The sequence below is a fragment of the Muntiacus reevesi genome, chromosome 7, assembly GCF_963930625.1.
Source record: "Muntiacus reevesi chromosome 7, mMunRee1.1, whole genome shotgun sequence".
In the NCBI taxonomy this organism is placed as follows: domain Eukaryota; kingdom Metazoa; phylum Chordata; class Mammalia; order Artiodactyla; family Cervidae; genus Muntiacus; species Muntiacus reevesi.
The window spans coordinates 24987363-25012725 of NC_089255.1; the positions used below are offsets into that span (position 1 = coordinate 24987363).

The 25363-nt window shown below is 41.1% G+C and overlaps 1 protein-coding gene across 8 annotated transcripts in view; it reads left to right on the plus strand.

Moving 5' to 3' along the window:
* The window catches only part of CHD8 (chromodomain helicase DNA binding protein 8), a 60840-nt gene that overhangs the window by 3231 nt on the left and 32246 nt on the right, over positions 1–25363 (plus strand). For 5 of the 8 annotated variants that reach the window (XM_065941420.1, XM_065941415.1, XM_065941419.1 and 2 more), the window contains 4 exons: positions 16314–17371; positions 18259–18630; positions 19357–19742; positions 20842–20956. In XM_065941420.1, the coding sequence (XP_065797492.1) occupies positions 16529–17371; positions 18259–18630; positions 19357–19742; positions 20842–20956 (1716 nt within the window). In that variant the 5' untranslated portion in view covers positions 16314–16528. Of the gene's footprint in view, positions 1–10999; positions 11069–16313; positions 17372–18258; positions 18631–19356; positions 19743–20841; positions 20957–25363 lie in introns of those variants that run through there. The other 3 variants (XM_065941418.1, XM_065941422.1, XM_065941421.1) reach the window with 3 other exon arrangements.

The following is a 25363-nucleotide window of genomic DNA, read 5'->3' on the forward strand; positions in this document are numbered from 1 at the left end:
CCTCTTTGTAGTTATTGGACATTTTAAATTTAAACTACAGAGTATGTTACTCTCTGAGATTTCTCAGAGAACAGCTTAATAAGCTGTTCAGTCGGTAACAATTTCTTTTGCTGTTTTATTATCCATCACTTTCCATCCTTCACTAAACTCTTGGTTATTGAATGTCACATGAAGCAAAATAGTCAACTTTGCTGTACTTTGTATGTGTGCTCATGTGTCCAGCTCTTTGCGACCCTATGGACTGTCCCCCGCCAGGCTCCTCTGTCCATGGAATTCTCCAGGCAAGAATACTAGAAGGGGTTGCCATTTCCTCCTCCAGGGGATCTTCACAACCCAGGGATCCAACTCACTTCTCCTGCATTGCAGATGGATTCTTTACCACTGCACCGCCTGGGAAGCGGTGTAAGTTAACTTTAAAGTATCTAATTGTTGCCTTCAGATCCTGCAGGGGAAGTTTTTAACAAAAAAAAAGCACTTAATTTCTACCCCTCTATATGTTACATGATAATGAAAAATCTAGCAGAAAGACTGGCACAGATAGTTACTTTCCATGCACTTTCAGCAGGGATGAATCCGGGAATGTATTCCAAGCAATGGGACAGTGTAGGGAGCCTAGATGACATTCGAGCCCCTTCCTATTCAGACTTTTCAAATATATTCTCACTAGTTTGTTTGAAAAGAGTTTTCAGAACATAGTCAAATAAAAGTACAAAAAATTGCAAAACCAAACTGAGGATTTTAAATATCACATACCTTTGTGCGTGTGTGCATGTGTGTGTTTGTGTGCGTGTATGCTAAGTCGCTCCAGTTGTGTCTGACTGCAACCCTGTGGGCTGTAGCCTGCCAGGCTCCTCTGCCCATGGGATTTTCTTTTTTTTTTTTTTTTCTTTTTTTGCCCATGGGATTTTCCAGGCAAAAATACTGGAGTGGGTTGCCATTTCTGTCTCTAGTGGAATCTTCCCAACCCAGGGATTGAACCCGGGTCTCATGCATTGCAGGCAGATTCTTTATTGTCTGAGCCACTAGGGAAGACCACCTTTATGCATAATTTTTAAAAGATTGGCTTTGTCATTGAAAGAATGAAGCATTCCTGATTTTATTCCCTCAGTACATTTCCAGAGAAAGTTATTGTGTATGGCTTATTTTTATTTGGTATTTCCAGGCTTTTTTTGTTTTTTAAATTTTAAAAAGGTAATTAAATGACAGACTTTTAAAATTACTAGATAATAACCAAATTACTAAATAGTAACAGGACTTTGTTTTTTTCTCCGCGTGTATGTCAGCACCCTAAATCTGATAGTTCTGATTTGTTTGGTAATATCCCAGTATTCCAGTACTAACACCTTTTTGTTTTGTTTTGTAATTCTCCTTAAACTATGTCAGTAACTTTCTGTAAAAGAATATATATTAGTTGAATTCTTAATTTCATCTGAGAGGAAGGATATTCAAGAGCTGTAAAGTCTTTCAGATTTCTCAAATTGTCTCTCATGGGGTCTTTATAAAAACCTTTGGAATATCCCACCTCCATTTTCTCCTCCACTACATAATTTGGGGATACAACATATCTTTGGGAATTATTCTTAAGTGACATGGGTATTCAGAGGTACATGGTCCCATTAGTGATACAGGAATTTAATTTTGATTGGTTCTAGGAAAAAAATAGTGATTTCGGTAATTTGACAACCTACTTACAACCAAGTCATAATAGTGTTTTGTAATGGATCATGAAATCACATTTCACTTATTCTGTGATTTTTCATGTTCTATTACAGATATCAGATGTGTATCAGATACTCATCCATCTGAGTAAACTTAATGACAGGCACAGTTTTTCAGAATTTCTGAATAGGGGCTACCAAGTTGCATAAACACTGAACTTTCCAGTGTTTTGTGTTTCATTGCTTCCGTTCAGCCTCAAGTCATTCTTTGTTTATTTACACATTCGTGAAGTGAAGTCGCTCCGTCGTGTCTGACTCTTTGCGACCCCGTGGACTGTAGCCCACCAGGCTCTTCCATCCATGGGATTCTCCAGGCAAGAATACTGGAGTGGGTTGCCATTTCCTTCTCCAGGGGATCTTCCTGACCCAGGGATCCAACCCAGGTCTCCTGCATTGCAGGCAGATGCTTTAACCTCTGAGCCAGCAGGAAAGCACATTAAATCTAAATATGTAGTGCTTTTGCCTGTTTTTCAGGTGTCCCTCTTGGTGGGGGCATCTTTTCCATGAGGTCTTAAATATTTATGTGGGTAATGGTCACTTTCATTCACTGCTATCCTGAAAGTCATGGGAGTTAAAACTTGAGGTACCTGGGACTAGGGCTCTGTGACTCCTGAGGAACAGCCTAGTCAGTTGCAGAACTGGTAAGTTCCCACAGGCAGCATTGTGAAGTAAGCAAAGTACTCAGATAGATACCAGCATCATTCCTATAAACACACAAAATGATTAACTGAATTACCTGCATGTTGCCCTAGCCATCCATGCTGGTTGAAGTCTGTTCCGAGGTTTTGAGGTTAAAGTGTTATCCTGCTTTCTCAGCACAGTGGTGCGGGTCTTTTTATTCTGCGCAGCAGTCTGGCTATTCTGATTATGAAACTTTTGCATCTACTTTAGTATCCCACCATTCTGCTTAGCAGATCAGCTCAGCCAAGTCTCTAAGCAGTGATTTTGCTTTGAGAGAAACCTTTAGTGGTACTCTTTTATTGGACAGGGAATAATAAACTCCTTTTTATTTGCCTACTGTGTGCCAAACATTGTACATAATCTTTTAGTCTTCAGAATAACCCTGAAAATGTGTGTGATGTTACTTTCATTTTACAGAAGAGAAAAAAATAAGACTTAGTGAGTTTGATAACTTAACCAGGAGTAGGACTCTGGTCTGTGGGACTTCAAAGCCTCATTCGTTATCATCTCCCCCCATTTAGAAATTCATTGAAGGCCTCTGGAGGAGAACTGTCTTTGACTACAGTATTAGACAAGTAGGCATTCCATAGCTTATTAAAGCTGTACGTTTAGCAGTTGTAGGGCCTTGAGGATGTAAAATTTCTTTTTGTCTTTGTATTTCTGTCGAAAGGAAAAAAAAAAGAATAATAGTTTCTTTTATTTAACTTAGTTATTTGGAAGATAAGATTATGTGAAATACTTTAAGCTCTACAGAGGAAAATCACTTGGTCAGTCACAGACAACTTCATTTTTTAGCCAGTGCAAGTGAAACTAACACACTGACTTCATCATCCCTTCTCTCTGGGTCTTTTTTTGTGCCTAGAGGCATGAGTGAGATAATAACAGTGCTTCTCTTCCCCTGCCACACATACTTTTTTAGCATAAATGTTGCAATGAAAACAGTCCCTCATAAATAATTGAGTAGGAGTTCCCTGTTGGCCTACTGGTTAGGATTCCAGGCTTTCACTGCCAGGGTTCAGTCCCTGTTGGGGAACATCACACAAGCCGTGCAGTAGAACCAAAAGATAAATGAGTAGATTAAGTAAATATTTCTATTTCTCTGTTAGGCTGAAAAAGCATATATATACTTGGGCCAGTTAAAGTAGGGCATGCAGGGGTGGTGTGGGAGGGCATAAAGAGGACCATGACTCTGTTACCTAAATTATATATATTATGGGGGGGGGGGTGGTGAAGTGAGCGAAGGGGATCAGCTGTATGGTAATAAATGCAAAGTAACTTTTTGGTGGTGAACAAGCTATAGTGTATACAGAGATAGGAAAAAAACTGTACACCTGAAACTTATAAATGTTATAAATCGGCATTGCCTCTGTAAAAAGAAATTGCGTATATTATTACTTAAGCTGGATGTCCAAAAGTGATGTCATTCAAGGTGAATAATATATTGATCCAGTTAGATATTCCTTAATTTAGAACCTAGAATATGATTTTCATCGTGGTGAACACGCACCAGTGAAGAGGAACTTCTCCAGGTCCAGTCTAACTTGACTTCAGGGCACTGATCCTTAAAGGTTAGGCTCTTATTTTCTCTCTTCAGACTTAGACCAAAACTCTAGGGTTTCACTGGAATAAAATCTACAATGAGGCTGAATCCATGCCCCATTTTTGAGGTGTGTGAGTATGGTTTCATCCATTCACTTTTTGCCACAGCTTTAAATTACCCATCACTCAGGCTTTTAGGGTCCCAAGCCTAAAGGAGATAACTAAAATTTCACAGCTTTCAATAGTGATTGCCACACTGCAGAAAATAGTCTGTTGTGTGTATTAAATGCAGCCTCTTTTGCTCCATGTGAAAGCTGTGTCTGCTACAAGTCCTAGAGTAAAGATGCCTAGGATCTTTTGATGCCTCTTCTGAATGTCTCTGGTAGGAAATGTGCCGCTGCCTGTGTACTGTCTCAGCAGTCTGAGAGAAGTGTGTGGTTTTGGTTAGATACCTTTGTGTTACGCAGCACACACACACACACCCCCATCCCCTCTCTCACACACCTTTGACTAGAAGTTGAAAATGCATTCCTTCAACAAAAGTACACAGGGTGCCCATTACCACCTGATAAGCAAAGGAAATATTGTAATAAGCTGTACACAGACCTTGCCCTTGTGTAACTTGCATTCTAATATGGGGGTGAGGAGGGCTGGATAGCAAACAATTATATAGTCATTTAATCAGTCTACTACAAAAGAGAAATTATGGATGTTACAGAGAATTTACAATAAAGAATTTATGCCATAATATAGTTGGGTTGTTAAGATATGTGACTTTGGAAGCTACACTAAGTTTGAATCCTGCCCCACTTTCCGTTAACCGTGGAATGTTGAGTCAATCGCTTATGATTTGTGCCTCAATTTCCTCATCTGTAAAAATACAGTTATTTCAAGTTCAGTCTGCTAATACATTTTTATTTTGTAAAACAGGGCCAGGTGTGTAAGGTACATTCAAAAGTTTGGTGATTTTTTTTTGTCTGGGAGGTCAGGGAAAGCTTTTCTTTGAAATGATGGTGTTGAAATGAGATTTGAAGGATAAGTATATTAAATGGGCTTCCCTGTTGGTTCAGTGGTAAAGAATTGGCCTGCCAATGTGGGAGACACGAGTTCGATCTCTGGGTTGGAAAGATCCCCCTGGAGAAGGAAATGGCAACTCACTCCGGTATTCTTGCCTGGGCAATCCTATGGACAGAGGAGCTATCCATAGGATCACAAAAGAGTCAGGCATGACTCAGTGACCAAACAACAGCAAACAACAAAGAATTAAATAGGCTAAATGGATGGGGAACAAGTTGGAAGGCAGTTGCAGTAGTTGAGGGGAATGAGGATGGTCAGTTGACCCAGAATGGTAGTAGAGGCAGAAGTGGGTGGATTTGAGGGATGTTTAGGATTCTGAAATATTGGGTAGGAGTGGTAAGGAAAAGAGATTCTGGTCTCTTCAGCCACGACTTCATAGGAGATGCTAGAGGGTGATTACCTTCTGTGAGTACACATGTGGTAGTGGATATGGAGGAGACCACCAGGAAATCAAGTCTCCTTGAGGTAATAAGCCTGTCCTAGGGAGAACTGAACAAGAAGGTCAGCCAGGGAGATTGTAGGGACTACCAGGAAAAGCTGTTGAGTAAGCAAGTGAATAAACAGGCCTGGAGTTCAGACGACTTGCCTGGTAAGATATAAGTGAGAGACAAGTATATAATTAGTTTGTTGAGGAAAATAATGAATTGAGACCCTGTATGTGAACTGGACATCCTTGAAGGTACAGAATGAGAAAAAAGGAAGGCCTAGGACCAAAGCTTGGTGAACTAAATGCTGGTAGAGGAGAAGAGTAGCAAAGGAGAATTGGCCAGAGAAGTAGAAGGAAAATCAGAGAAGTGTGATGTTCTGAAAAAAGAGCTTGGAGGGATGGCGTGAGGGGGTGTTTCTGAAATCTTTATCATCCCTCCTTGGACCCCTTAGAGTTTTCATTTAGGTCTCTAAATACCCAAAAGTCAGATGCTAGTGACTTAGAACATCTGCAGTAGGTTTAGACTGACTGAAGCCAGTTAGTTAAACATGATCTTCAGACTCTCGAATCTAAACTCTAGTTATCCCTGTTTGCTAGAAATTAGATCTCACATAGAGGAAGCCATGGCTGCCCTACATATTCATGCTCATAGATATTAACCTGCTGAAATTGATGAATTATTCTGAAGGCCATTAATCTGGGTGGTGATCCCCTCTAAGGTTGACTGGCACCTCCCAAATTAGTAGAGACACTGCTAAAAACAATTTTTTTTCCCAACTATTATCCAGGAACATTTGTTGAGTACCTCCTAGAAATAGTGGTTATATATCAACATTTATTAGAAGTGTGTGAGATGTTTCATTAATCCTCATTAATGGCCCTGTAATTTGATCCCCTTTGTACTCCAGGAGATAGTGAAGATAGAGGAGACAGAGGAACTCCAGGAGATAGTGAAGAACAGGAAAGCCTGTTCTCCAGGAAAGCCTGTGCTCCAGTCCACGAGGTCGCAAGGAGTCAGACACGACTTAGCCACCAAACACCACCACCACGTTGATCTCCCTTTGTACAAAGGAATGAACTAGACTCAGAAAGTTTTATTTACTTCATGAACAGGAATTTGAAGCTGCATCCCTCTGACTTAAAGCCCATGAGGCTTCTGCATACAAATATAACTCAAATAGGAATTAGAAGATAATTATCCCAAAAAAGTACTTAATAAAAATGCTATGAAAACTCATGGAACTGACTACTCTTAGCTTGATAGTGAAAAGTAGAGATGTGTTAAATCCAGTGGACAAGTTTTAAAGTTCTTATATCATTGGACATTTGTGCTTTGTTGGATGCAATTGATCGCTCTTTCCTACTGCAACTCTCTATTCTCTATGATTCGGCTGCATTGCACTTTCTGCTCCTCTAGCTTTGCCTTATCTACCTGCTTAATAGGTGTGACTTATTCTGATTCTTAAATCCTGATGTTCTCCTGGGTTCCTCTATAGCTTTTCTCACTCCACACCCAAAATCTCAAATTTGGCTAAGTGTTTTGTTTAGCCTGCAAAGTGTTTAAAACATTTTTAAAAATTAGTTATCTCTGTTTAAAACCTGGAAGACTTACATAAAGCTCTGTATTTCTGACTTTTGGAAAACCTAAAGTTCTCTTGCAACCTTGGATTTGTGTTTCCATATGGCAGCACTTAACTAGAGCTGAACACAGCTGCTGTCTTTGGAGTGGACATTCAGTTCTTCCCAGACCCCCAGCATTCTCTGTTGTCTTCCCAACAGTATTGGCGCAGTGTTGTACATACTTTCTCTGCTCTTCATACTCCCTGAGTACTCCCCACTTTTAAAACTACTATTTTGATACTGATAATTCCAAATCTATCACCAAGCCAACTTTTAGACTTATACATCCAACCTCCCATTGAATATCGCTACTTGACATGCTATAGGCAACTCAGGCTACAGTGGCCGAACTCTTCTTTCCCTGTAAACTCTAGGTTCTACTGGTTGTTTTTTTTTTTTTCTACCGGTTTTTATCCCCTAAATTTTATTAAACTCTCTCCGTTCCTTTCCTTCATTACCTTTGGAACCACATTGCTATAATTCGGGTTCTCATCATCTTGTTAGAATTCCTGGTTGCAAACCACAGAAATCATCTTTTGACTAAACAGCTGAAAGGGAACATATTCAAAGGATGTTGTGTGGCTCACATGGGGATGGCTAGAGAATTGATTTAGAAACTGATCTGGAACCAAGGGAGGTTGGAGACGTGGAGAATGTGGGCAGGATCAAAGCACTGACAGTCTGTTTATGATGCTGCAGAATTCCAGTGTCTCCCATTGCAGAATACTGTCTAGCTGGTTGATTCTGGGTCTTTGTGTTAACACTGCAAAATCAAGGTTTTCCACAGGAGTGTCCACTTTTTTTTTTTTTTTTTTTTTGGAGTGTCCACTTAAACTGGGCAAAGTTATGTGTGTACTTCTTCCCCAACTGGAAGGGGAAGTAGAACCTCACCCCTCATTTCAGTACCCCCCACCCACCCACTCCAGCTCTGTAGTGGAACTTAAGATCCAGTCTTCCATTGAAGACTTTTACCTTGAGTTAGTCTCCAATATAGGAAGGCAGGGGTGCAGGAAAAAAGAAAATCAACAAACATCCACATTACAACTCTTTTCTGGACTACCATAGCAGCCTCCTAGGTACTTCTGTGTCCTCTGTCCCCTCATTCTCCAAATCTGTTCTCTATCCAACAGCCAGAGCTAGCTAACTAAAATGCGTATTTGATCGTGTCATTCCATTTTTCAGTGGCTCCTTGGACACCTGTAAGAAAATGCTTCAATGTGGCATTCAAGGCTTTTTTGTTGAAAGGTCTGCCCATTACCTCCCCCTTCAATTTTCATCTCCCCCTGATTTCTTCTTTGTGATTTACACTTAGGCAAGACTGAACTTCTAAACTACTTAGGCCTTCCTCTATATATCTCATACTGTTTTTACTGCCCTGCTTTGTTTTGATTTTCGTCTTACTGTCCCTGTTGCCTGAAGACCCCTTTCTTGTAGTTCACCTTCCCTTCCCTAGTTAACTCCTCCTCATCCTTGAAGAAACTATTTCCTTAATACCTCTTCTCCTAATTTATTAAGTCCCTATCACCTGAAATAAAGCCCGCCATTTATTTCATTGGACATTTGTCACTATTGTCATAGTCCCTACTCTTCCTGTCTCCCCACATGTATACACAAATGTACTCCTTCCTGTTTAGGTTCTTTGAGAGTGAAGTGAGTGAAAGTCACATCCAGCTATTGGAGTGGGTAGCCTTTCCCCACTCCAGGGGATCTTCCCAACCCAGGGGTCGAACCCAGGTCTCCTGCATTGCAGGCGGATTCTTTACCAACTGAGCCACAAGGGAAGCCCAAGAGTACTGGAGAGGGTAGCCTGTCCCTTCTCCAGCAGATATTCCTGACCTAGGAATCAACCCGGGGTCTCCTGCATTGCAGATGGATTCTTTACCAACTGAGCTATCAGGGAAGCCTCCTTGAGGGTAGAGATTGTCTGATTCATCTTTAGTTCTTTAATACTATCGTATTACTCTGTATATTGTATGTTCAGTAAATGTTGAGATAACGAACAGGTATTTGGTATGGATCCTAAAGGATAAGTAAGATTTTGAGAAAACAAAGAAATGGAATAAGAATAACATAATTTGAAGGCAAGTATACTAGCTAGGCCCAGATGAGAAAAAATATATGACTATATTGTCTGTTTTGGCCAGCATATAAGTGTATATGTAGAATAGTGGGAAATAAGACCAGAAAGGCAGGGAGTCTCCTGGTGGTCCAGTGGTGAAGACTAGGCTTTGCCACTGCCTTGGCTCTGGGTTCAATCCATGATTGGGGAACTAAGAGCCTGCAGTCCACAGGGTGCAGCCAAAAAAAAAAAACAAAAAAACTGGAAAGGTTAAGTGTGGTCTTAAGGATTATTGTTATTATTATTTTTTTTTATTTCTTTGACTGTGTTGGGTCTTAGTTGTAGCATGTGGGATCTACTTCCCTGACCAGGGATGGAACCCCGGGCCCCCTGCATTGGGAGCATGGAGCCTTAACCACTGGACCACCAGAGAAGTCCCCAAGGATTATGTATTAAGTAACAGGGAATCTTTAAAAGTTTTTAAGCAGGTGACTGATTTGGCCATCCTGTGTTTTAGGCAACTAATCTGATCAGAAAAAATTAGTAGGGGGAGAGATCAGTTATGAGGCTTCTTTCTGTTATATGGGCTGCATAAATGAAGTGGCAGCAGAAATAAAGTGAGAAAGATGAATCCTAACTTTGCCACTTAGTTTCGTGGTTGTATCACTCAACTCTAAGCCTCAGTTTTCTCATCTGTGCAACAAGAGGACTGACTTGGTGGGATTGGGAAGCCGGCCAACTCCACTATCTGTGATACATTTTCAGGAGAGCCAATGGGACTGGGCAAATAGTTGAAAAGTGGATACAAGAGGAGGTTTCAGATGCAACTTCGAAGATTCCAGCCTGAGTGAATGGGAGAACAGTATTGCTGTTTACTGGAGTGGGGATTGGGTGTCCCTAGCATTAGTGGTAAGGCGAAGATCTTTAAAAATAGGAGATCTAAGGCCAATGGATCTTCCTAGTTTGTATCACAGAGCACAGAAAGTAGGATTTCAGTGTTGAGAGTGGTTACATTTCAGGGGAAATTAGTGGTCAGGAGGTAAGCAGCTGTTTTTATTAACAGTTTACTTTGAGGGATTTAAGCTTGTACCGTCATTCTGGGTTTGCCAACCCTCGGGAATTAGAGTGGTCTGAAGTGGTACTGCAAACTGGACACTGACCCATCTATCAGATGGGCCGAGTTTCAAGAGCAGCGAGGTGAGGGCCAGGGCCCAGGTATGGGGGTTAGGAGTAGGTGTGTATTTTGGAGGGGGAGGGCTTTGGAACTGTCCGTGGATACCTGCGATTACTTTCAAGAAAGTGATACTGCTGCTCAAGGGTTAGACTATCAAGAATGCAATTTGGGTTGCGGCAGAGAGAGCGCTTCATCGTTGAAGAGTAAAAGGGCCCCGTCTTCCAGCAGTTGGGCTGACTCACTCCTCTGAAGGACGGAAGATGTGGCCCCTTTTAATGGGTCGTGGGATAAGGGAGAGTCACTACAGCAGAGGAGCTGACAGGACTAAGAGGCAGGGGATTCAGAGGGAGGCGGAGTTGGCCTAGTGTGGAACCCTCTCTCCCGAGTGTACGCTCTTTGGTGTGCAGAAAAGAGTGTTGGTGGTGGAGGAACTGAATCTCCAGGACTAGTTTCCCGCAGCCTGAGACCATTCCCCTGGCCAGGCTCCTTTTTTTTTTCAAGCAAGCTGCAGGCTTCGCCTCGGCCCTGGAAACCGGATAGGCCTCTCCGTGCGCTCTCAACCTAACTCCGCGGTGGCGGGGGAGGGGGAAGCTCTGTTTAGTCCCACCCTTTGCGCTGTTTTGCGTCTTTGCGCCTGTGGTGAGTGGCAGCGCAGTGTAGCCAATAAGGACGTGGGGCGGGCAGGAGCATCAAGTTAGGTTGCGCAGGAGGAGGGGGAACTGGTGCTGGAGAGACAGCGAGAGGGGCGAACCGGCCCCCCACGACCGCTGCAGGTAAAGGCACCTCTATTACCCTGCTGGGGTGAGACACAGCTCCTTTTCTCCTTCAGGGCTGGTCGGATCTTCCCGCCTGTAGCTTCCGCCCTAACACTGCTCCCACCCGGGCATCCACACCCCCCCACCCCGCATCTTCCCGTCTTGGCCATCCCCACCCTGGAGGGCACCCCACTAGCTCACTCCCTCAAGTGCATGTACTTCATTTCCATTTTGGGGGCTCCAGTTGCCAGCAATCTCCCGTCTCTGCTGTGTGGGCCTTACTGGCACCAGCACTGGCAGTTTGAGCAGGTAATGTACCCGGGTCCCCGCCACCCCCGCCTCCAGTCGCGTTTCCCTCTCCATCAACCCCGTACTTCCTTACTTTGCCCCTTCCCTTCTTCCGCAGGAGTACAACATTTCTGTACTTTCTCCCTTACCCCTTGAACGTACGTACATGGTTTTAGCATTCATAGTTGCCTATTTTGCTTTCCCTGTTTATTCAGAAGGACTCACTTTACCAGCCATGTTTGCCCCAAATGTCCATACTCCTGATTGAGGTGGGAGTGCTTTTTCCTTCAGTAACTGGGAAAACAAACGAAAAAAGAGCAGCCACACATTTGGCAGTGAGAATGGTGAAGATAGAGAAAATGGCCTAGGATCTCCGTATTCTTGAGGAAATCTCCTGAGTGGCTTCAAGTTAATAGCTCCATTTCTTATGGTCTGTGTCCTTCCATCCTGATCCTTTGCTGACCCTAAGTTGTGATTCCATTCACATAGGATGTTTATTTCCCCTTTCTTTATAAGACTTAAGACCCTTTGGGTCTCACAGATGTCTCCATGGTGCAGTTTTTAAATCCTTTTCTTTTAAAATTATATTGACTATCTTCATTTTAAGCCTTCTGATTTATTTTACTTTCAAGAGATCTCTTCTGATTGCTTCTGTCTATCTTTTGTTTCCATAATGTGTTTATGCCTGCCTGCCTGCCAGTGATCCTCTTGAAAGGATACAGTTTCCAATAACAAAATTAATACTTTGAAGTAGAATAGTTTTTTCTTTGAGCAGTTAGAGGTTAAGTGGTCATAGCTGGTACTTTGCAAAGATGCAGCCTTCCCCTCCCCCAAAAGGTCATTTCTTGTCATTATGCCATTCATCTGTTATCTTCTAAGAGGATGGGCAGTATAGAGAAATCTGTAAATGGAGAATGGATATCTGTAGGTCAGTTTATGTAATTTTATGTGTTAGACAACTGGGCTAATTTTTCTTGCAGTGTTTCTCATCTATCATAAACAAAATGATGAACTTCCTTTTGAGAGACCATAAGAAATCTTATCCCATCACAGGAGTGTTGATAATCTTTCCAGACCAGACATGCTTCTTTCTCTGTCCACACCTGCGCCGCATCCTCACCCCCCGCCCTCTGCCATGTTGTCTTTTACATATCCTCACAGGCCAAGAGATATGGTCCAGTTTTGTTGAATATAAATAGTGTAAACAGTGAGATCGTTTCCATTTGACAAATATAAAATTATAACATTAAGTGTACATTTTCAAACTTTAAATACCTTCCATCTCCCAGTTGAGAATCACTGCTTTGTTGAAAGGTATGGGGAGATTGAGATTGAAAAGTAGAAGTAAAACTAAGTCCTTTATGATTGGACAGACAAGTTGTTTTTGAAATGGACACGGGTACCAGGAGGCACATAAAATAAAAACAGGATAGTTGGGACTCTAGATTTCTAAGAAAACGCAGCAGAGCTATATTAAAGGTGGTAAAGCTGCAGAAAAACATCAGTATTTACTTATTTCAAGGGGAAGGAGTAATTTCTCATTAAAAAAGAAGGTGAACTGAAGGGCTGTTATATAAAGAATCTCTCTGGCTTGTTATCTGAAAGTTTTAGATGGATAGCTTTGAATTTTAACCTTAACTGACTAGTTAGTTCTACTTCCCTCATATCCCACACCCACCGCCCCCCTCCCCCCCAGCCGTAAGTTTTTTGTCATTAGTCTACTTGTTAGTTTGGAATTATGGAAAATGTTTAAGTACAACCATCAAACTGTCTTTTGAGCATATGCATATGTTTCTCTTTGGGTCAATGGAAGGTGAAGGCTGGCTTTTCATTCTCAATATGATGAAAGTCTGCTATGAGTTCTTTATCTAGGGAGTTGCTTTACTTAAGGTTATCTTAAGAGTTTCATATATTTGACTGCTTAACATTTTTTAATTTTTGTTACCAGGATTTGAATTACGGAAAGAGAATTCATGAGGTAGATGAACTTGGTAGAATAGCCAGGATGACCCATAAGTAAGCATAGAAGGAGGAAGTAAGAAAGTTGGAGGTACATTTGGAGAAGGTTTATTCTTTTGAGAGTCAAGGACAGATTTAAAGATGTGAGTTAAAAAAAGAAGCTATAGACTAGGATTAAAAACTTCATATACGATGAATTAGGTCAGTAGGGGTGAGTTGATGGAATGGGACTGAGAAGTATTGAGACTTGATGGTGTGGCATTGTCAATGGTGAGGTTTTTTTAATTATTGGGCCTTGTCTCAACCAGGAGAATTAGGAATTTGGCCCCAAAATTGGAAAGGGAGTTAAATAAGTACATTGACCTTTAAGAACTTAATGCTTGAGTCACGTGGAAGTAAAGAAATATTTCAGAAGCTGTTAACCTGCTTTTCCCCATTAAAAAATGAGATCTCTCTCTCTCTCTTTCTCCTTGAGACTGGGCTGTTGCCGAGGGAAGAAAGAGCATTTGGGTGAATAAATAGCAAGGAGTCATGGAAAGGACAGAATACTCCATGGAAGAAAGGCAGGTTATAAACTGCTATCAGTGTAAACTTCTAGTTAGTGGGAACTTTCACTATATTTTTTGTGTGACACCTAACTGTTAGATATTTGTGTAGCTTCTCTGACAGTGAATAGGAGGTGAAAAGATAATAGGTAGCAAAGTAGGGCATAACTAGAAAAAAGATGATGGAAGTGTTGAAAAAATTTATAAAATTATTGAGTAGATTTTCATTAAATTAAGAAATATCTATAACTCTTCTGAGATCACCCTTTTGAGTAACTTTGGGGCAGGCATTAGATAGGAGAGGCTGGAATGAGCTTGTGGAATACTTTAGCCAGGAATGGGAAGTGATGCAGACCTTGGTTGAGATGTGAAGGGGTACAATTACTGAAGCTAGAAAGATCTTGTTTAACATTGGTGGCGATGCCATGTATGGTTTGTAATTTTGACTGATGTGCCAACTACTGATGAGTCTGTTTCTTATCTATATCTCAGTTTCTGGGCTACTTACCCACATTATATTAATTTTACAGGGATAACTGGAATGGGTTGAGGAAGAGGGAAAGAAGCTTGGGGTTTGTGTGGAGAAGTCTTCAGTCTAGTCTGTTCTGTGTCACTGACAAATTTCTTCTCTGGTGTCTTCTAAAAGTAGGAGAAACGGTGTTACCGAAGCTTTCCTGGATTGACAAATATTGATATCATATACAGAAAGCAAATACTACATTTTCATATAGTTACATGGTGACATACTTAAAATTCCTTGTCTTAGTTTTTCCTTTTTCCAACATTTTATGTACTTAAAAGCCCCACATGTGGACTTTGTAAACATAGTTTCAGTTATTTGTGGGACAGTTTTTCAAGATAGGAAGTTTTCTACTGTCTCATCTTAGAGTCAGGGAATACCAGTTAATTTCTCTAAGAACAGAATGGTTCATTTCAGACACCACAAGCACTTATTTTAACTCATTTAAGTTTTTTGAGTAGCTGCTGTGTATGTGAAATTCATCTGGCACTTTGGAGATCCACAGATGAATAGGATGTAGTCCCCACCATTCAGGAGCTCTTCTGTCTTCGAGAAAGAGGAGCTGGGCCACCATGCAGGGTTGTGCAGGGTGTGCATTGCACATGTTCATTATCATCACAGATAATATGTTTAGTATGACAATTTTCCAGCAGATGGCAGACAAGCATCTTGAGCAGGCAGCTTTTTATAATTTGCACAAAGGAACCTCTTGGGCCTTCAGAGGAAACGGACAAGAGACTTATCATTTTAATAAAATGTTAAATATAAGTGCTTTAAATAAGGAACAGACAATGTTGTGGGTGTTTAAAGAAGGTGAGAGTTTCATAGGTGGCTCATCAGTAAAGAATCTGCCCATCAGTGCAGGAGACGTGGGTTCAATCCCTGGGTGGGGAACCCACTCCAGTATTCTTGCCTGGGAAATCCCATGGACAGAGAAGCCTGGTGGGCTATAGTCCATGGGGTTGCAAAAGGGTCAGACACGACTTAGCGATTAAACAACAAAGAAGATGAAGGGACTGAGTCATCACAAATTGCTCGCCTTATGGAGGTGCAGGACTCGCCCTACTGAGTAGACTTTTGAGGATGTTAAAGATATTAGCTGGAAGAGATGTTTGTGGGGAGGGTGATAAAGATATTCCAGGCAGAAAATACAGCAAAATAGGCAAAGTCATGCAGATAGGAATGTCATTAAGGGAACTGGATTATCTGTTTAGACTGAAATCTAGGGTATATATAGGAAGTGATGAGCATACAGGAAATGATGAGAGTGAAAGTTGGAAACATAAACTGGAACAAAATTGTAGAATTCTTTGAATCTTTTGCCAGAGAAAGTTTTGATCTTAAATATGAGAAAGCAGGAATGGGACCTAATAACAGAAGCACAATGTATAGATTCACTGATAGATGAACTAAAGTTTGTGAATCTTCCTGGGTAGAATTATACTATAAACTTAGCGAGATTATCCAGTAAACTTGGTTAACGGTGTTTATTTTTACCAGTAGTAAGTAGAAGTATCGGAATTATAAGGAAAAGTTACAAAATCTAGTATATCCAGAAGCCTCTATCTGTATTCACTGAAGTATTGCTGATATATTGTTAAGTTCTGTCAACTTAAGAATCTGAAATAGAAAGTGAATGAATGTTACATTTCCTGTTCTGTACCTAAGAATGATAATTGTGAAAAGAAGTGGACAGAGACAGCGGAATGATCTTGACAGACAGACGCTTCAAAGTGTGTAGGTGTAAGAGCCCCGAAAAGGGGTTGGCTTATTTCTTTTTTTCTCTTTTGGTTTCAAAGCAGAAATGTGGATGTTCTTTCTGCTGTGTCTCTGTCCTCAGCTTACCTCACACTTCCCTCTTCTCTTACTATTTTGATGCTATTTGATGTTACGGGTAGAAATTTTCCCTGAGGTCACCTTTGCTTACTTGTCATTTGTCTTTCTACAACAGGAGTTCCATCATCTTCCTCTGAAGACCTAGCCATCTTGCTCCATGAAGGTCAGGACAGTCTGACATGCACTTGTTTCTTGCCTCTTTACCTGAAGAGTAGTCCTCTTCCATTGTGTACATTTTTTTCTTAATAGGGGAGGGGAGGGGAGAGCCAGTACCCCCCCTCCCCTTCCCTCCTTAAACCTTGGGGAAGTAACCCCCATTGCTTTCCCAAGATGGCAGACCCCATCATGGATCTGTTTGATGACCCAAATTTATTTGGCCTGGACTCTCTGACTGATGACAGCTTCAATCAGGTCACACAAGACCCTATTGAAGAAGCCCTTGGACTGCCAAGCTCTCTGGACTCCTTGGATCAGATGAACCAGGATGGTGGAGGTGGTGATGTGGCGAATTCATCAGCAAATGACTTGGTCCCCCCACCAGAGGAAACAGCCCCCACAGAACTTCCCAAAGAATCAACAGCTCCAGCTCCAGAATCTTTAACCTTGCATGATTATACCACTCAGCCCGTCAGCCAAGAGCAGCCAGCCCAACCTGTCTTACAGACACCAACGCCAACACCAGGACTTTTGCAGGTCTCCAAGAGCCAGGAGATCCTGAGCCAAGGGAATCCTTTCATGGGTGTCTCTGCCACAGCTGTCTCCTCCAGTAGTGCTGGAGGACAACCACCTCAGTCTGCCCCTAAGATTGTTATCCTTAAGGCCCCACCAAGCTCCTCAGTCACTGGTGCCCATGTGGCACAAATTCAGGCCCAAGGTATCACCAGCACAGCTCAGCCCCTCGTGGCTGGCACAGCCAATGGTGGAAAAGTCACTTTTACCAAAGTGCTAACCGGCACTCCCCTTCGACCTGGTGTTTCCATTGTCTCTGGTAATACAGTGTTGGCCGCCAAGGTCCCTGGGAACCAGGCTACTGTTCAGCGCATTGTCCAGCCCAGCCGACCAGTAAAGCAGCTGGTCCTACAGCCAGTTAAGGGTTCAGCTCCTGCTGGAAACCCTGGGGCCACAGGGCCCCCACTGAAGCCTGCAGTTACACTGACCTCTACACCCACCCAGGTGACTTGAGTGAAAGGGGGAGGTGAATTTTGGTTTAGTAGAGGGCCCAGCAACTGTGTGAGAGCAAGCACATAAAGCTGTCTCTAGGAAATCTGCTTAAATTCCATCTTTACTTTGTAGAGTTAGTGTTGATAGCCACCTTCTTTGTTACTTACGAGGTGAAAGCAGTTAGTGTTAATGCATTTTTTGAGCTCTTACTACATATTTACACTGTGCCTAGCTGGTGCTGAACAAGATAGACACAGTCCCTGTCCTTACAGAGCTCACCATCTGCCAGGAAATACAGACCTTAAGCAAGAACTCACAGTGATGGATGATATAAAGTTATATGAGTACTATAGGATGCAATGGGAACAAAGAATCATTTTTGAAAAATATGTGTATTTATATTTGCAAGACTTACAGAAACTATGTGTATCTTTCCTGTTCTTATTAAGATTGTCCTCCTCCAGCTTTGCCCAGTGAAAAGACTTGTTTCTTTTATAAGAAAATAAAGACTCTAGCCTCTGAATCAAGGGTCAGAAGAATTTGGAGGAGGGGAAGACAGTGTTCAGATAAGTAGGGCTGGTGAAGAGAAGCTCTGAGAAGGTGGATTTTTAGTTCAATATAAAGACTTTTATTCTAATAGATTTCCAAAAAATGGAATGACTGCCTTAGAAAATAGCAAGCCTTCCAGCAGTTTTTCAAGAATAGACTTGGTACACACTGGGCAGAGGTTATAGAAAAGATTTATTAGGGCAGATAGGAAGATGAACAAAGGGGATTGTACGGTCTTTTCTGACCTTCAGTTTTTATAATTCTAGGATGAGGAAAATTGGTGTAAATATTAAGGGGTCTACCCTTCTTTAATGTCCTACCTCTCTTGCAATTTCCTCTCTTCACTCTAGGGTGAATCGAAACGCATCACGCTGGTCCTCCAGCAGCCACAGTCTGGAGGTCCCCAAGGACACCGGCATGTCGTGCTAGGGAGTCTACCAGGCAAGATAGTGTTACAGGGCAACCAGCTAGCAGCCCTGACTCAAGCCAAGAATGCCCAGGGGCAGCCTGCCAAAGTAGTAACCATACAGCTGCAGGTGCAGCAGCCACAGCAGAAAATCCAGATTGTACCACAGCCTCCATCATCGCAGCCACAACCCCAGCAGCCACCCTCCACCCAGCCAGTGACTCTCTCCTCTGTGCAGCAGGCTCAGATAATGGGACCAGGACAGGCCCCGGGACAGAGACTTTCAGTACCCCTCAAGGTGGTACTTCAGCCACAGGTGAGACTTAACATGCTGAGTTAAGAAGGCAAACACGCTCTTAGTCCCCCGACATTATCCTCAGCACCACTCACTGTTGAATGTGGGGCCAGTCTAGATTCATATCTCTGAAGTGAGATGCAGGCTTTTCTTTCTTTCACCCATGGGAACCTTATTTTAATTATATCATGAAAAGATTTGAGGGTTATTGTTGGGTTTGGGTTAAGAGATGATTTTTCTAGTATTTGTCTTTAAATTGTTTTATTTACGATCTTTTCCTGATATCCTTGTGAAATGAAAATGACTGGAAATAACCCCTCATCTGAAAGATAAATAGTCTTGAAGAGGTCAAGTGCTTATCGTTCCTCCCCCTAACCACCCCCCCCCCCCGCCCCCAGGAAGATAAAGGTAGGACAAGAATGGAATTTGAACTTTTTTTACTATCCTAGACACCAGTGTTATCTGTATTGTTTGGAAATTTTACAGAATTGTGGAGATGAGTATTGATGTTAGAAGCATGGCTAAAGAATATTGAAAGTTAATTTGGCACAGTTGCCTTTTCTCATCCCCATCCCACCAAAAAATACTTTCTAAAAAAGCGTGCCTCTGGGTTCAGAAAGACTTGATATAAGTCTCATTCTTAAGGAATTAGAAAACTAACGTTTCTAGCCTGTGTGCTTCAGAGCTGTTTTATTCAGGTCATTTAACTATAAGCATGTTGAAATTGTAGTGTCTTTATTTCTATAGGCTGGCTCTTCCCAAGGGGCCTCTTCTGGGCTCTCCGTAGTTAAAGTTCTCAGTGCCAGTGAAGTGGCAGCTCTGTCCTCACCAGCAAGTTCTGCTCCCCATACCGGGGGCAAGACAGGAATCGAGGAAAACCGTAGGCTGGAACACCAGAAGAAGCAAGAGAAAGCAAATCGGATTGTAGCAGAGGCCATTGCTAGGGCCCGTGCTCGGGGCGAACAGAACATACCTCGAGTCCTGAATGAGGATGAGCTGCCTAGCGTTAGGCCTGAGGAGGAAGGTGAAAAGAAACGCAGGAAGAAGAGCAGTGGGGAGAGGCTCAAGGAAGAAAAGCCAAAGAAGAGCAAAACATCTGGTACCTCCAAAACCAAGGGCAAGAGTAAGCTAAAGTGAGTGCCACCCTTTGCTGTTTTGATGGGACATTTGGGGAGAGCACATACATGTTTAAATTCCTGTTTTTAAATTCATGCTGTATATAACAGCTACAGAGTTCAAGGGGATCGGTCATAGAAATTAAGAGGTCCTTTCTTTTCTCTGTCCCAAGTGAACATCAAGGCCTGGGGAGGCAGCCAGTCTTGAGTTAGGGGTTATGTGTAAAAGCTGTGTGCTTCCTGATTTTCTATCACTGTAGTATGAAAGACTTCTCCCTAGCCCCCTGTGACCCACGCAGAGAGCTGCTGCAGACTTAGCTGCCCTGTTCTTGCATTTCATATGTGAACTGGAGAAGATTTCAGCAGCCACTGTCAGCCTTAAGCAGTCTTGACAGAACCATGGCTTGCCACATAACTTGCCACAACTGAGTGTGCGCTCTTCCTTCCATGCCTTGTAGCTTCAACTCCTTTCTCTCTAGCTTCTACTCCCTGGGGTGCTTCAGGCTTTGTGGTGTAATTATAATAGTGCTTTATATTTGTACAGGGTTTTTTAGCTTAAAAAAGCAAGTTTCATATCTGTTATTTAACTTGATCTTCAACAGCTATCACACTAGGTTTTATCATCAGTGTTTGCTAGTTAGAAAACTAATGCCGAGCTAGTGACAGAACTGGAACTCAGACGAGGCCTTGTAATTGTTAGTCAGGAATTGGTCCTGCTGTGTTATGCTGCCTTCATTCAGGTATTGGTGAATACAGTGGTAGCAAAAATTTGTCAAATCTGATGTAAAAGCCAGCTGGTAGTTTAGAAACCCCAATATCTTCTCTTTTTTCAAACACCCTACTCCATAGTTATGTGTCCCCAGACTGAATATCTCTAGAGCATTGGAGAAGGCAATGGCAGCCCACTCCAGTGTTCTTGCCTGGGGAATCCCGGGGACGGCGGAGCCTGGTGGGCTGCCGCCTATGGGGTCGCACAGAGTTGGACATGACTGAAGCGACTTAGCAGCAGCAGCAGCATGCCTGGAGGCTTCATATGTGATAGGTTAGATTAATTGTATTTTCTACTCCTAAATTTTCCTTGCCTTCACTGTAACTGAATTTGGTTTTTCCTTTTTAGCACCATCACTCCTGTGGTGGGTAAGAAGAGAAAACGTAATACCTCATCTGATAATTCAGATGTAGAAGTCATGCCTGCACAATCACCCCGGGAAGATGAAGAAAGCAGTATTCAGGTAAAAGAATCCCTAAAAAAACTTCATGAAAAGATCCTGTTTACTTCTGACAGGCAGACCAGGAATAGATAATGAGAGACCATAAGCCTATGCATATTTCAACAGGTTTTCTAAACCGGAGGTAGGCCTAAAAAGTAAGAGAGGCAAAACCTGGTCATGGTCATGTCTTAAATTTTATTTATTTATTTTTTTAGGCAAAACGTGTATTACTCTAAAAATGCATATTACTCTACAATAGTCATTTTCTCTAATTCCAGTGTTTCAGAGACTAAACAGACATGCAGTTATTCTGCAGTTGTTGTTTTGGGTATAATAGTACTTTGGTCTTTCTTAGAACAGTCCAGGGGGGCACTCTCTCTCCCCTTTCTGATGTCTGTGTCAGAAGCTTTCTCTGTCTCTTTTATACTTTGATAAAACTTTATTACACAAAGCTCTGAGCGATCAAGCCCCGGATTGAATTATTCTCCAGAGACCAAGAATCCCAGGGTCTTTTGTGGTTCAGCAACAACCTTTCACACTGGTCAATATACATCCCTTATGTTATTACAAGATTTATTTACCATGTCTTTAAATTAGATGTGATAGCAGGTAGCTAAGGCCCTGAAACTTCGGTCTTCATTATTATTATTATTATTGTTTGTTTGTTTGTTTGTTTTTACCATTCTAGGTTTTTGTTTTTTTTTTTCCAAATGACTTGGTGCTTTTTTTAGGGGAAGGCTGCACTATCACCACTTTATTCTATGTTAATTGCTCTTTAATCTTCTCTGTGTTACCTTTTTGGCAATCAACATTCTCTTAGTTAAAAAAAAAATCTAATTTCATTAGATTCTCAAAAAAGAAAAAGAACAGTCCAGCTGTCCCTTGTGCCTTACTTCTTCTACACTTTAGGGTTTTGACTCTGTGAACTGGGGTGCTTAAGGCACAGTGTCTTTGCTACCTTTTAAAGATGAGAACCATTGGGAAGAGAATAAAAAAAGCTGGATCAAAAGAACTTTAGTCCTCTGTCTCTATTGCCTTATGGTACCATCTTTGACTCTAGTTTCCAACCATGGAAAGAATAAGCTATTAATGATTCAGGATACCCATAGTACTTCTGAGTACCTCTAATGGGACTGACTAGTTTATTTAGCTATATCTAAATTCCTTATCTGAAAGTGGAGGTTTGGACTAAACAAACCTCAGGTGCCTCACTAGCTATCAATACTTTATAAGTGTCTCCCCTCTCCCTTAATATATATTCACTGCACTGACAAACTGAATCTTGGGTTCTTCTGGGGGATGTTAACGTGAGGACAGCCAGGACATTTTTGAAAAGGAGAGTGAAACAAAAGCTAGATTTAACAGACATTAAAGTATATTATGAAATTATAATTGCCAAGAGTTTAAAGAAGAAATAGCAGAGTGAAAAATAAGAGTCTCGAAACAGATCCAGATAGTTTTGAGATGTTACTATGTGAGTTAAAAGGCCATTTAAAGTCAGTGGAGAGAATTGCGTGGTGGTCCAGTGGTTAGAACACCGCACTTGCATTGCTGAGGGCCCAGGCCTCACTCCCTGGTCAGGGAACTGGGATACTGCAAGCCACATGGTGCAGCCAAAAAAAAAAAAGATAATGAAATCAATAAAAATCAATGGAAAGAAAGATTATTTAACACATTATGTTAGGATGATTACTCATTTATGAAAAAATAAACCTGGATTACTCTTTAAGAAAAACAAATTCTAGTTTAATCAAAGGTCAAAATGTAAAAATTGAAATCATGGACCTTTATAAAACATGAATGAGTTTTTTTAAATAATTAAAAAATCAGGTAGGTCTTTCTAAGGAGGGTATTAAAATTTCCAAGTCATAAAGGGAAAGACTGATATATTTACTATATAAAAACTATGCATATGTAGCAACAACAAAAATGCTCTAAATAGCATAGTGTTTAAGACCAAGACCATTTCTTGGGTTCTCATGTTAACTGTATTAGTTACTAATATTGTCACTTCAGGCAAGTTTACTTAACTTTGTGGTGTCTCAATTTCTTCATCTCTAAAATACAGATAAGTAGTATCTGCTAAATAGGGTTGGTAGGATTAAATGTGAATGTTTACAAAGCACATAGAACAGTGTTTAGGTAAGAGAGCATAGTAAGAGTTATATATGTTTGTTAAATAAACATTTAAATAAAGTGTTATATAATCAAAACACAAAGTGAGTATGGCAGAAACTGTCACAGTATTGTAAAATAATTATCCTCCAATTAAACATAAAATTAAAACACAAACTGAAGGCGAATCTTTGTAATACAAGAAATACAAGAATTAATAAAATTTAAAAGTGGTATATTAATTTGCTAAGGTTACCATAACAAAATACCACAGACTAGATAATTTAAACAACAGAAATTTATTTTCTAACAGTTCTGAAGGCTAGAAGTCCAGGATCAGGAGGTCTGATCGCCTCTGAGACCTCTCTCCTTGGCTTGCAGAGGGCCACCTCCTCACAGTGCCCGCACTTGGTTTTCCTCAGGGCGTATGTCCCTGTTGTCTCTGCATGTGGCCAGATTCCCTCCTCTTTTAAGGGCAGTGGTGCCCACCCTAACCTAATCATCTCTTTAAGGCCCTGTCTCCAGACAGTCACATTCTGAGGTAGTCAAGGGTTAGGATTTAACATAAGAATTTGAGGAAACACAATTAATTGACATAATTGTGTTTCTTCAAATACCAGTCTTGGCAGTGGTGACCTCACAGTCCCCCAGTTCTCCTCCCCAGATGTAACTTCTGTTATTACTTTTGTGTATCCTTCCAGAAATATTCTTTTCTTTCACGAGCACTCTAATTCCACTTTCATTCAATGTAAGTATTCCATCCCTATTCTTCTGTACTGTGCTTTTTTCTCTAACAGTGTATCTTAAATATAGTTCTATATTAGAAAAGATAGATCCAGCCCATTCTTCTTGACACTCTTTTTTATTATGAAAAATTTGAAATATACACCAAAGTAGAGAAATTATTTACTGAGGCCCCACGTTCCATCATCCCAGAAGGCTCCCTTGTACCCTCTTTTCAGTCATTTCACCATCCTCTCCCCCCGTCTCCCCATAGGCAACAATTGTGCTCATTTCTGTTAACCATAGATTAAACTTAGCCTGTTCTTAAACTTCATGTAAATGGAGTCACATAGTATATACTCTTGGATCTCACCTTTTTCAGCATAGTGGTGTTCAGAATTATTCATATTGATGTATCAGAAGTCCATTCCTTCTTTTTTTTCTTGAGAAGCGTTTACTTTAGGAATATACCAGTGTTTATTCATTCTATTAGACATTTGGATTGTTCCAGTTTAGAGCTGTTTTGAGTAAGGCTGCAGTGAACAGTCTTAGTACATATGCTTTGTGGACATAGGTTTTCACTTCTTGTAGCTAAATAGCCAGGAGTTGATAGACTATGGGGTAGTTAAACATTTGACCTTTTAACCTTATAGGAACCTGCTGCCTTCTGAAGTGATTGTCATTTTACACATCGACCAGCAGTGAGAGTTCCAGCGCACACCTTCACTGTTCATTCTTGTCAGTCTATCCCATTCTTTTTATATAGTTCTATAGTATTCCATTTTCTGACTATAGCGTAATTTGTTCAATCCAACCCCTGTCAGTGGGCATTTAGGTTTTCTCTAGTCTTTTGCTACCACTGCTGGCAGAGATTTGTTGTTCTTTGTTGTTGTTTAGTTGCTAAGTTGTGTTTGACTGTTTTGTAGCCCCATGGACTACCAGGCTCCTCTGTCCATGGGATTTCCCAGGCAAGAATACTAGACTGGGTTGCCATTTCCTTCTCCAGGGAGCCTTCCTAACTCAGGGATTGGACCCACGTCTCCTGCATTGGCAGTCAGGTTCTTTAACCACTGAGCCACCAGAGAAGCCCACAGAGATTTGTATACATGTACAAATTTATCTGTAGGATAATATCTTTGAAGTGGAATTGTTTGGTCAGTGGATATTGTCAAATTTTGTTCTATAGAAATTTCCTTCATGCCAGTGTGTACTCTCACCAGCAGTGTATGAGTTCCTATATCAAATATTTGATCAAACTCAGATTTTTGCCTCTCGGTTAGATGCAAAAAAAGAAAAAGTATCTCAGTTTAGTTTTCAGTTGTAACAGTTTTATTGTGAGTGTGAGCATCATTTTACGTTGAAAGCCATTTGTGTGTTTTTTCTACAAAAGTTGTCTATTCATGTTATTTGCTCATAGTTCTATTGTGTTGATTTTTTTTCTTAGTTGTAAGATCAAATTGATCAGTCGATTTATCAGAAACACCTTTCCTACTCCATGATTATTTAAAGAAAAAATTTCTTCCACATCTTTTAGAAATTTTGTCTTTTTTTAAACTTTGAAATCATTCAATCTTTTTATAAATTTGTTTG